At 44.5% G+C, this 12,962-nt stretch overlaps 1 protein-coding gene across 3 annotated transcripts in view; it reads right to left on the reverse strand.

Moving 5' to 3' along the window:
• Nucleotides 1-1,892: 1,892 nt before the first annotated feature.
• SYBU (syntabulin) overlaps nt 1,893-12,962 on the reverse strand; it is a 39,244-nt gene continuing 28,174 nt past the window's right edge. For 2 of the 3 annotated variants that reach the window (XM_009905782.2, XM_054167140.1), the window contains exons 4-7: nt 8,829-8,931; nt 6,233-6,436; nt 5,146-5,292; nt 1,893-3,978 (exon numbers count right to left, since the gene is read on the reverse strand). In XM_009905782.2, the coding sequence (XP_009904084.1) occupies nt 2,865-3,978; nt 5,146-5,292; nt 6,233-6,436; nt 8,829-8,931 (1,568 nt within the window). In that variant the 3' untranslated portion in view covers nt 1,893-2,864. Of the gene's footprint in view, nt 3,979-5,145; nt 5,293-6,232; nt 6,437-8,828; nt 8,932-10,758; nt 11,245-12,962 lie in introns of those variants that run through there. The other variant, XM_054167141.1, reaches the window with a different exon arrangement.

A 12,962-nucleotide genomic window follows, 5' to 3' on the forward strand; every position in this document is an offset into this window, starting at 1 on the left:
AATGTCTGTTGGAAGGGAAGAGGGGAGTCTGCTGCTTATGTGCAGCTCAGAGCTTCAGTGAAAACCCTTTCCATCTTCTGTAGTATGCATGCTATTATGCCTGAATTCATTGGGATTCATGGATTTCTTACCTTGTGACAGATGAGTGAAAACATCAAGTTCTGTGCCTGAGCCTTGTTCCCTGTGCATACAGGGAGCAGTGTTTTACAACTTTGGTGGGAAGAGGTGGGAGGCTATCTGACTAGGTCATGCCTGCTGAGAAAAACAGATGTTTTGATGAAGTTGTAGTACAAGTTGTGGCACAAGCTTTGCTTTAAAAAGTAACTGAGGAAACAAGATAATAAGAACTACCATTAATGGTCTTAGTCATGGAGAAAAGTTAGAAGTGTTTAGTATGCTTCTGTTGCTCCTTAAAATCTTGCACAAGTCAACTGGCTGGACAGCAGGTTTTAGGTATGAAAGAAGTCCTTGAGAAAGGCCACCTTCTAAAAGGCATTTTAAAATTGACCAGTATGCACTTTAGTGCCTATTTTCTGCACAAGTGTTCTGGCTGGAGCAGAATGGATGACTACAATCTGTGCACACTGAAAAGTGGTATAACAAGCAACTCCCCTAGTACACACCTTTCTGATGGGGGAGAGGAGGTAAGGAGAAATCTGTGACTAAGCTTTGCTAACCATCTGTGTCCTTTTAACTGCACCAATGAAGTGAGGAGGTACAAGTTGCATTTCTTTCACTGTTGGTGACGCAAGGTAGGGAAACCTGGTCTCTATTGCCTATTTCAGGTAAAACCTGGAAGCTACATCTCTAAAAGCAAATAGTGCTTACCATTGTTATTTCTCTGGCAATGTCAAATAGATGCAAATAAATACTATTTATTAAAAGGAACAAAACATGGGCTACTTAATCAAAAGTTAGAAGTAAAGCCCCCGAATACATCATGAAAGCACATTTGTATTTTGGAGCCTTGAGTCATTTTAAAACCTCGTAGGTGCCTCACCTTGCATGTTAGCCTTCCTGTATTGCTTAGCTGTGTGCTGCTTTGCTGTTCTTCCCTCCATCTTGCTGTCCATATCTTAGTAGAGCTGCTCTAGGAATTGCTCCCATTTCCTCTGTTATGTGCTGATTTAATCTTAGAATTGTTTCAGATCATCAAGTCCAACCATTCTCTCTCTGCCAGGTTAGTGCTAAACCATGTCCTTTGCACCACAGCTTTGCACTTAACGTTTTCAAGAACGTCAGGGGTAGTGAATCAACAACCGCCCTGGGGAGCCTGTTCCAGTGTTTGGAAACCCTTTCAGTGCAAAATTTTCTAATATCCAATCTAAACCTCCTCTGATACAACTTGAGGCCATTTTGTCTTTTTTCACTTGTTGCTTGAGAGAAGAGACTGATCCCCACCTGGCTCCACCCTCCTTTCAGGTAGTTGTGAGTGAGGTTTCCCTTCAGACTCCTTTTCTCCAGATTAAAGAACCAAATTGCATCTCATTGTGCACACTGAGACTGCATGACTCTTGTCCAGGTCTGTCCAAGACCCTCTGGACCTCTGTTAAATGCCAGGAAGACTGGTAGTTTTCTGGGAACACAGAAATAAGTTTCAAGCTTTCAGAAGTCTGCAGTGGGTTGAATATGAGGTCACTGGCATTTGTTAATGCAGGGTAAGTGCTGCAGAGTGGGTGGCATGTGTGTCTGCAGACCAACTGGAGCCTTTTTCTGCAGCTGAGTGCTTATGCTTGCAGATCTGCTTAGGCTTTCTGACTATGTTCTCCAGGTCCTGATGGTTTCTTTTGCCCTCATCTGATGCCTCCTCCCACTCAACCTGTGCCCAAGAGCTCAGCTGAGACAGGGCATTTTTTATAGCTTAGCTGCAATGAAACACTCACACATTTGACATTTCTAACATGCTTTACTGAACTTGTGATTATAAAGGTAATTTACAATAAAGCAATTAAATAAACAATAAGTTAAAATACAATACATTTATACATAGTATTTCCAAGGGCTCGAAAGACTATTGGGTTCCAATACATTAAGACTTTAAAACAACATTGAGATTCAAAGTGTATCCACACCTATACTGATCTTTGCAACAAGTTTCAAGACTCCCAACAAGGTACATTTTTGGTTACAGTCCCCCCTATATGTGTAAAACCAGTGAAATGCTCAAGCAATTGTACGACTGAGAAGAGCACTACACGAGACAGGCACAAACGATGTGCTGGAAGCCGCCTGGGGAAGATGAGTTTCACCTCTAAGTTGAATCGACACCTTGGACAACGAACGGAAAGCGCTAGCATGCTTTCTGGAGCACGTGTGTGATACGCTTAGTGGGAACAAGACTCCACCTCACTTGATGCTGTAGTTTCAAAAATGTGTGAAGTTCGTGCTGCCTAAAGAAATTCCCCCACCTTTCCCTGAGGCCATTTGCTCCCCTGTGTATCTCATGTTACTCTTGAGCCAGTGCAAAGCACTTGCCCATTCCCTCAGTGAACCAGCTAGGGAAAGAGACTGCCCTTAAACTTGGCAAAAAACCAAGAGTGCTAGCTGTAATTCACTCCTCATGTCCTCTGTGCAGCTGTGTTGGCAACACAGAGGCACCAGTGCAGGGGAGGGCCGAGGTGCCTGGGTGCAGGAGGCCAACTTCTGTAGGCAGCAGTACTGTTAAAAACATCTTGTGGAACTACAGGTTTCGACTTTTTTATTTCCAAACAAGGAACATGTTTTCAAACCGATTTATAGTGCAAATCAAAAGAGTCAAAAGCAAAATGATGGACTCTGCCAGAATATACAATAACTTTTTACCGTCTATCTCAACCCTCTTTCTTTCTGCCTCAGCCAGTTGGTTTCCAGGGACAAAGTGGACTTCAGGCTTTGATATCGAAGGGTGTACGGCGTAAGGAGTGCAGGGCCACAAGGCAGCAACCACGAAGCAACGCTCCGATATTGTAAATGGGATCTGTTCCTCCTCTCTGAGTACTGAAAGCCCACATGATAGTTGGTACAACAGGGGCTGCTACAGCCAGGACATCTCTGAGGAGACTGCTGCTCCAGTATCTCCTCTTTATTCCTATCTGAGAGGAAGTACTGATGTAGCCAAAGGTTTCATCATCATGTGGCTCTGTAAAATCAAGTTCTTTCATGAAACGGTTCTTATGAGATCCATGCTCTACCTTCCTGCAAGGAGACTCCATAGGAGACAAAAGGATGGCAGAGTTTGGATCACTTGGGGTTAAGTCCACTACGACACCAGAATCACTGAAGCTTCCAATAGAAAATTCACCCAGTTCCTTCAGTGAAGAGGGTGGGCTTAGAGGACTGGTATCTTGAGCTCTGAAGATGTTTTGAATGAGCTGCTCCACATCTAGGCTATATGGCACCACGTCAGTCTGGACAGCCTGCTCCACTGTCATGTAGCTATATTTCTCTTCCACCCAGGAAGATGTTATTTTTTCATCCAAAACATTTTCAAGCAGCTCCCTCTTCACAGAAGAACTGGAGGGAGCTGGATCACTCCAGTCAGAAGTTGTGTTGGTCAAACTCTCTCCAAATGGATCAGTCCCATTAGTTGTATCCTCAGTAAGAAGCAGCCCACTATCTGCCACCTCTTCCAAAGCCTGGTCCTCTGTGATAAGGCTGTCTGGCACCATGGCACACAACACTGACGGCTTCCCATCTGAGCCCCATGTGTACTCCAGGCACTGCTCATCCCTCGCAGAGCTGTTCTGAGCTATCTCCATGCTCTGCAGCAAAGATTCCAGTTTCTTGTTTTGAATATTTATGTCTGTGAAGTATTTCTGAATTTTTTTGTCTTTCTCAGCCAAGCTGTTTTTCATGGTTTCAATAACCTGTTTGAGTTGTTTAATTTCACTTCTTGCTTCCTTTAAGGCCAGCTCTGCCTCCACACGATTACACTCTTCTTCAATCCAGTCTTCCCTCATCCGCCCCAGCTGAGCTTTGAGCTCTTCTATTTCTGTTTCCCTGTAGCAAAATAAAAATGCTGTTAACACTTTAGCTGATTGGTCAGCTAGAGAGTCAATGTAAGGCTCCACCACACAGGGATGACTATGCTGCAGAAATGTGCACCACAGAAGGAAGCAAATTCTTCCATGCACCATTACCTGCCACTTCTGAGACAGCTGACAGAGGTGTAAACCAGTTGCCAAGGCATGCTGGCTGACTGCTAACTGGAATCACTGACTTTGCCACACAGCCAGCATCCTTATGGGCTCTGCTGTGATCTCAGACATTTTGAGGCACAAGTGGTGACCTCCAGGTCCAGTCCAGCCAACAGAGGGGTTAACATATCACCTACTGCCTTGACCTGGATGAAATGAGGTCAACAGATGTGCCTCCCAACAGCTCATCATGAAGGGACAGAGCCAGAACTGGCCTTGGGCAGCAGGACAGCTTGGGGATGCAGGCACCCAGCTTGCTTTGCCCAGTGTGGAGTCAGAGGCTGCTGTCTTGACTTGCAAGCAAGTGGGGAGAGGGTCCCCTGCAAGAGATTTAGCTCTTGCAGATGCAGAGGTCAAGCTCTCCAAGCTGGACCATGAGGTAGGTCTCTGAAACTCTGCCTTGGGACTCTATTTAAAGACCTCTTTTTGCCTGCTTTGGTTATGTGTGCTGGAGACCCAGTTCTCAGACTGCATTTTTAGCAAAAGAGACAACATCTGTTGCTGTGTAATGCACATTGTCCTTTCTATGCACAGCAACCATGAAAAGGGCTATTGTGAAAAATTCAGTATCTAAGTGACAAAACCACAAGTGGGCACACTGGTTTGTGTAACAGCTCTTCTGTCAGCAGAAGAGAAGGACAACCCTTGTAGTCATAATTCACTAACTGAGGTAGAACAGGAGACCAAGGTAAAACACACTGGCAGGTAGAAACTGTTTCATATAAAAATAGGTCTCAATGCTAAATGAGACTGGTAAAAAATTAGCCTTTCAAAATATTCTGCTGGGAAATCCATATTCATAACTACTGAGTGGTACATACTGAGCATGCTGTGAAACCTGAAATGCCTGAAAACAGTTTCTTAATGAACAATCTCTGCAGTCAAGAAATAAGTAAAAATGTTGAGGATTCCCACCCCTAAATGTTCCTGAATTGATCTTTCTAACTTTGATTTCTGAAGTAACGTGTACCTTTCTTTAAGTTTGCTCTCAGATTCCTTCAGCTTTGTTTTCAAATGCCGTACTGTAACTTCTTTCTGCTGCAGAGGAGTCAAGTACTGCTCTGGATTTTGTGGCTTAATGCTGTGATTATCACAAGAATTGTATCTCCCTGATCGCCTGAAAAGAAAAAACAATAGAAGAGCACAAACCATCACATAACATCACTCCTGTACTTCTTCAGACCTGGCGAAAAGAAAAGCATCCCATTGAATGATACAAAACTGAGTCTATGTTTGACTCATTTGGGGCTCCTCAGGGTCCACTTAAGTGATTCCCTCTGTCAGAAATGGATGATTTGTGGCTATAGTGCAGATTTGCTATTTGCTATGCTTAGTTTCAGTGCCACTACATCAAATGAGACATTAACTGTGGAATACCTAGATATCTCCTAACCTGAAATGGGTGGTGTACCCAAAAAACATTCAGCTGGACCATTGGCAAAGACACCCAGCTGTAGACACAGCCAGGTGAGGTAGCATAGAGACTGTGTTCACACATGATTTATGAAGCTGAAACCTACATCTGTCCTATCTAGCTTTAGGTGTGTATCTGACATACTTGCCTGTTGAGCTGCCTGAGACAGTGCAGGAGACAGGGGCAGGAAATGGCAGCAGTGTGGTGGTAATTTCTTCTCTGCAATATGTGGTTTGTACTCTGACAGGTATCTCTTTTCTTTCCTGTACAGGGACTGCACAGAGAGGTGCCTAAGGCTGATCACAGTGGTCTTTCACCTCAGTGTATAATGTTTGCTACACTACACCACCTAATGCTCTCCAAAGTGAAAGGACCCTTACAGTAAATCCTCATGAGAACTGGTGGCATGAAACCACATGAAGGAGCCTGCCTTGGAGTGAAAACCAACTATAAGGGGCTTTGACTAAAAGAAACCTTGAATTTTACAGCACCCTATTGACTGTTAAGCCACCAATATGAGGAGTCAAACCTATGCTGAGGAGCAAGGTGACTTTCTCAGCAACCCAGACAGCTGATCCCACATTACAGTGCAGAGAAGGTAATTCAGAGTGCTGAACACCAGGATGATGAAATAAAAACTTGCCTCATCACTGGGCTGCTGTCACTTCCTTTGTATGAGCCTGAGTTGCTGCTGCTGGCTGAAGAAGCCCTGTAACTCTGATGGATGTTAGCAGGACTCAGCTGGTTTTTGCACAGTGTTGACAAAGGATCCTTTTCACGGTTAGCAGGTGGGCTGGCTCCAGACTTGTAGGATAAGGATCCATTATTCCGACCATAAGGGCCACGACTAGAGGGAAACCAAAATGGTTAGAGCATGTTGCATTATCCTCATTGGGCAGCTAATTATGTGTCTTATTTTACATACAAAGTTGTCTAAACATGGATAACTGTGAGTGGTAAGGAAGAATGTCCTGAAGTCATCAGCCACCACATGCTCCCATGGGGCTCTTAGTTTGCATTACATGACTCAGGGCATCCTTGGCCATTTTCACATTTCTTTGCAGGTAGTGGGGTTCCCAGTGATCATCCATGTTCCCTCAACCTCCAACTCCATTAAGCAATGAGGGAATTGAAGCCTGGACTGGCGCCAGAATAAATATGTTTCAGCATTCCTTGGCCAGGTCTGTGGAGAGGTGGCCAGCCCTGGAGGTTTGCTGTAAGACTGCTTTGACGCTCCTCAGCAAGCAGCCTGAGGGATTGCAGCATGCAGTGAAAACAGATTTTGTTTTGCCACTGTTCTTTTCTGCCTTTGGCATGCTGGACACTTCAGCTGTCATTGTCAGCTATTCATTCACTTAGATATAGTCTGAACCCCACTGACCTCAGGCTGAAATAGTATTAAAACAGACAAAAGCATGGCATTTTCTTCCTTCCTTCCTTCTTGTTTCCCTCATACACATCTATCTTTCTTTTCCCACTCTTTGTAAAATAATCTGACTGTCAACTGTGAATGTTTGAAAGCAATTGGTATGCACACTGCTCGAGAGCTGCCAAAGGGCTGAGGTGCCCTGAGGACAGCTACTCGGGGTGTGTTCTTTGCTTGCCCACTTGGTTTGCCTTTCCTGCACTACCGTGCTGCTACCTTCACCCTCCCATGCAAGAACACTGTAATGAAAGCACAGGTTTCAGAAAAATACAGAAAAAAAGGAAAATCCGGCCAGCAAAAGACAAGGCTTGAACGCAAAAATTTAAATACCACAGAATTAGGAAGCAAAATATCTTCTTAAAATTGTCTGACTTGGTTTCCTCCCTCCCCTGGAAATGGAACAGTTTATAAGGAACAGATGGTTGAGTGGCTGCTGCAAACCTTCACCACATTGCTGCGGTCTGGGTGATTTTATCATTATTTTACAACAAAGTGCGGGGCTGTGGTTTGTGACAACATTGAAGTATTTCATATTCAGTTAAGCCAAACAGTTGAAAAATAACATATTGCAAAGAAGACATCTCATTCCACTCTGTACAGCAGAGAATCTACCCTGGTGTGAGGGAGAACTTACATGGACTGTGCAGAACACAGCAAAGCATTCGAAGGAGCCTTCTTACAGAAGACTTCTGTCCAGTTGAGCAGGTCAGTGTGCTCTAATTTGTAGTGATATTTAAATGCACAGTATGAAATGACACATAATATTAGTGAAAGTAAGGCGATTTTAGGGCTTCATATTATACTTAGTACTGTTTTTCCCACAGCCAGTAACTTCACTTGGTAGATTTTATCTTAAGAGCTTAAGTAATGTTTATTTTTCTAAGAGTCTCACGATACAGATAGGAAGCTGCTCATTAAACAGCATTCTGCCAGTTTCTCTACACTGAGGCGCACTGAGACCTTGGAGTCTGCGTGACTCAAGCATACGTGTATCTTGCTGCTAGTCCCAGCCTCCCTGCCAGCTCTTCCACAGAGGGAAGGAAACCAGTCCTGTGAACTGGAACTCTTTCCACCTACTTCAAAAAAATGCAACCAGCAGGGACTGCGTGGGCAGAGCACAACAAGCGCTGCTCCCTCTCAACGCCCCCATATTCACAAGCTGTCTGGATTTGCGCTTCATACAAGGAAAAATCCTACAGAAATCTTTCCTGGGAAGTTCATTTAGACAGATGACTATGATAGCTTGTTATTTTATTATTTTTTAAAATCATTTTAATTTGCATACAGTTTTAGCAATATAAAGGTTGGGCAAGGGTGTTTAAGAAGAAAGCATCAAAGCCAGTATGATCTACTTCTTCCTACAAAAAGTAAGGTCATGTTCTGGAAAGGAACACACTGAGTTGATGATTTATTACTGGAAGAAGACAAAGTGGTAAGACTAAAAGGTTAAAGTTAACTGCTTAGCAACACTGCTGTTAACTAACATACACCCAGTTTAACACACTTCTCCTCTACTCCTGCCAATGCCTCTTCTGCCTTACCTGATTGTGTCTCTCATACTTGTCAGGATTAAACAACAAAACAATACCAGTTGGCTGATCTGGCACGCTGACAACTTTCGTGCTCCGAATACAGCATTTCTTTCAAGCCACAGTTCTCATTAGTGTAAGTGCTGCCCAAGAGCACAGTGTTACCCAAGTTGTTTTAAAGCTCACAACACTGCCATTGCATGTATTAACTGCAAGACCTTCCACAGCAGTCTGTCTTTGCACTAGCAACACTTGAAATATTCAGGAGAAACTGCTTCGCTTACTTGCGAGAAAAAGATGATCTTTTGCTTCCAGCAGCTGACATGTGGACTTCAGGCGCTGAAATACTGCCCGTGCTGCTTGAGGAGCTAAAATCGGCTTCACTCCCTGGAAAAGAAAAGGGAGGAGTGAAAGCACGATGGAATTTATAACTCAAAGACTGTTTTCAAAATAACAATGAATCACAAGCATCCTTCCTTTGTCCATCCCATGTGAATGTCAGAAGTTGCATGACTTTCCAAAGTTGCATGACTTTCCCTGAGGACAAGCACTGGAGTCCATCCAGATTTGCAGCATTTCTTCAGAACTGGCACTTCAGCAGCAGCAGCAGAAAAAAAACATTCAGACACAAAACCCTCATGCTACAGAAGCCATTTTAAGGCTCAGCTAGGAACATTTGTTATGATAACCTGTTTGCTTTCTCACTGCCATCAACACTTGAATGAGGCTGCTCACATGGCTCCTTCAGGAGCACAATGATTAGAAGCACACACTTGTAACTGGAGATCTCATCTTGCATTAAAACCATATGAAAATACTTCTTGCTGGGAGGAAAGCAGCTTCTGTTTCGGTTTCTGAGATGATGTACACATACATGTATCTATGCATTAATATGTGAAGGCTAACAGAGAATACACACACATATATAGGTACACACATAGCAGGTTTTCATGTGTCACAGAAGCATAGTAAGGCAGTTCTAATAGCCTTAAATAATCCAATAATCACGTGTGGCTCTCAAGTGCTTCTCAGGTGCCAAGCCATCTATCAGACTACTGACTTTCTATGGATCACAGCCTTTTTTCCTCCCCAGGCTCTGGCATATGCAAGGAAAACTTCTCACATTTTCCTAAGGTCAGTACTTTGCTAAGGTAGATGTACAAACAAAGTCTTATCATCTGGAATCTCTCCCCCCAAGTTAGGATTTTTTTTTAGTCTGTCACTCAGATGGCAAACATCCCAGGCCACATCCAGGTCTCATGCTGCAGCATCACAATAGTGGGTGGTAACTGCGTCTGAGGGGACAGAAATAACTTTCCAACATCCTTTAAGCAGCCAGGCAGGAGAAACGTCTCTCACTCCAGAATTACCGGGTGCTGTCCCCTGCATAAACACTCAAGGCCAGTTGCTGCAGACTAGCCACAAATCCATTTCTGCTATCTTTCCCATGAGGGGAAGATGCAGCTGCATATACCATCATCCTCATCACAGCAGATAAACCTCCAAGTGCACTATCTCTCTTAAATCACTTGCAGAGCTGATGGTTATGGGCATGTCTTGAAGTCCTGAATACTCAGGACTGGGAAAAGGCCTTAATGGAGCTGTCCTCACTGCCTTGAAGAGGATGAGATCCAACCATCTTCATTAACATCTGGCAACTCATACCAACTGGTCTTAGGATCAGAGGTGTTCAGATTTAACCCAATACTTTCCCAACCTCACCAGGTCTGAGACCAGCTCCTCTTTCTCTGTGCCTCTGATTTAGCCCAGTCCAGAATACTCCTCAGCCCCATTTCAGAGTGCTCAAATGCAAAGCTTAGCTCTTCAAAAGAATATCCTCCTTGGAACCCAGTTTTATCATCTCTCACCAACTCCATGCCCAGAACAACACTCCTGATGATCAGATCCAAGTCATCACAGCTGTAACCAGATCAGAACTGCATGTGAGTTTGAGAGGGGGAGCAGCAAAGCTGCTTTGTTTCACAAAATATTCACATCAAGTCTACAGATGCAGATGTCAGTGACCTTCTCCTTGGGGAAGCAAAATGATCGTGGGATACAACATCCAAAGCTGCAACAGTGCTTTCCTGATAAACAAAACATTCCCATCTTCAAAACTAAAGTACATTCCAAATACTGTCTTGGTACCCCACTACACCCCAATCTTTCCCAAACAAGACCCAAACAGGAAAACATGTCACACACATACCATACCTCTGCCGTCTGGGCCCCCAAAGCATTCCTGCCCTTACAAGATGCCAACAGCTTTCCAAGCCAAGTCCTGGCTGTGACAGAGAACAGGAGCCCTAGCCAAGGCTTATCTCTGCTTAAGTAGACCACATCATAATCAGATCTTGCTATCGAAAGCATGTCAAGGAAGCAAGGCTTAATAATCACCTCTCCCTGACCCGCCTGGCTTGCGGCACTGCACAGGGAAGGGCTGCCGAGCCCTGCCGATAAGAGTCAGCGGAGCCTGAAAAGGCAACCACCTCTAAGGCTGAGTTTTCTGAAAGACTGAACTGTGCCAGAGACCAGGAGCTGTGGCTGCAAAGCATGAATTAACCTGTCTGGCCCCAATTCTGATAATAGCTGCACATAAGCTTAACAGTGGGCACAGGAGACTACTTATGCTTAAAATTAGGCGTGGGGCTATTTATAGGATCGTCAAGAACATTTCATAAATTAAAGGGGTCACTGCTAGTATTGTTTCCAAGTGTGTTAGTGACGTTAAAGCCGACTCTGAATGCAGCAGAGCTTGACAGCGATGTTACTAGGCAAATTTGCAAAATATTTTCTCCTATTTGGTAGACATCTCTAAGTAAAAGAACATCTCTCCATTTAATATTGTCTGCAACATATTCTCCTGAGTAAGTGTGAATTCTGTCTTACAAATGTCTTAACAAAGAGACAAGACTCCTTGCACAGCATCAACGTGGGCAGGAGGTGAACACAGCCTCTCATCTCTCCTAACGCCTTTCTACAGGCTGACAGCTCCCTCAGGACACCTGTTGACTATTTTTGTCACTGTGACAATGTGATTGCAAAAGTTCACACAGGTAAGCCCCAGAACAGACTGCTGATCCAATGTTAACCTTGAAAGAGGTTGAAGCTTCTCAAAACCATATTTTGTCCTAGGTGGCCATAACATTTGTTTGGCTCTAATGTGACTCTCCTGTTAAGGGGACTATCTTACCCACCCTATCTCACCTACCTGCGAAAGATGTGTTGGGCTGCTGGATTCAGCAATATCTCATCTGAAATCAATTCATACATATTCTTCCATGCTCCAGCCACTCAGTGCCACAGTACCAACAGCCTTCTGGCAGATGAGCCAACTTGGGTATATGCTCTGATGGAAAAGTTTGTGCTGTATGAGTGGCATTTGACACTAGGAGGCTGTTGTTCTGGCTTCCCCTTGCCTCACAGCAGGCTCTGAGCACAGCACACCCACGCCACAGGAGGAAAACTATGCACTGCTCTGTGCAGTGGGAAGAACAACACAAGGATGGCCAATAAAGTACTGTAACATTTTCCTGCATTGCTCTTTCCCTGGAACAGCTCTCTGAGAAGCGGGAGTGGAATTGTGTAATGCCTAGTACTGCCCCTCCACTTTGCTGTTTGATGGGCCATATCACCAAGCTAAGAGTGTGACGCAGACAGCATCCTGCTTTGGGCTGCCTTTGGAACACCTTGCTGCCCTGACAGGACCACACCAGTCACCCAGCTCCATCTGTCATGGAGGGGAGGAGAAGGCAGCCTGCAACCCTGTCACTGCATGGAGTGCAGATAGCATGGGCAGGCACAACCCAGGCAGAGAGCCATGAAGGTGTGGCAGAAGCCTCATGCTCCTCTGGGCCATGGGCTGGGGACATTGCTCAGGGGGCTAATGCTGTCCTGCCACAGCATGGGAAACAACTGGAGAACTTCCTACTAATTACTCCAGGGCAGGTTTCACATCCTGCAAGTGATGAAATTACAAATTTCAGGGTGGGACTGAGGAAAGCTAAAAAGAGCTGCCTGGGCAAGGGCAGGAACACAACCAGCTAGCTCTGGTGCATGTTTATTCCACTCATGCAGTGCAGACATTGTGCCTACATTTTGGGTGCAGGAAAACTCCATCTTTAACTCTGCTCTTTGCATTGTCTCAGTCACAGTGCAAGGATAATGACATAGTGCAGTGACCACATCACACACTGCATTCACAGCTTTACAGGTATGTTTGGCTTACTGGGACAGTATGCAAGTACAGAAACACCACGTCACATCTGTATGTGTGTACAGAAAGACAGTATACGCATCTCACAGAATCAACCAGGCTGGAAAAGACCTCAGAGATCATCAAGTCCAACCTATTACCTAATACCTAACACCTCATGGCAACTAAACCATGGCTCCAAGTGCCACATCCAATCTTTTTT

Source organism: Dryobates pubescens, chromosome 14 (assembly GCF_014839835.1).
Source record: "Dryobates pubescens isolate bDryPub1 chromosome 14, bDryPub1.pri, whole genome shotgun sequence".
Taxonomy (NCBI): Eukaryota; Metazoa; Chordata; class Aves; order Piciformes; family Picidae; genus Dryobates; species Dryobates pubescens.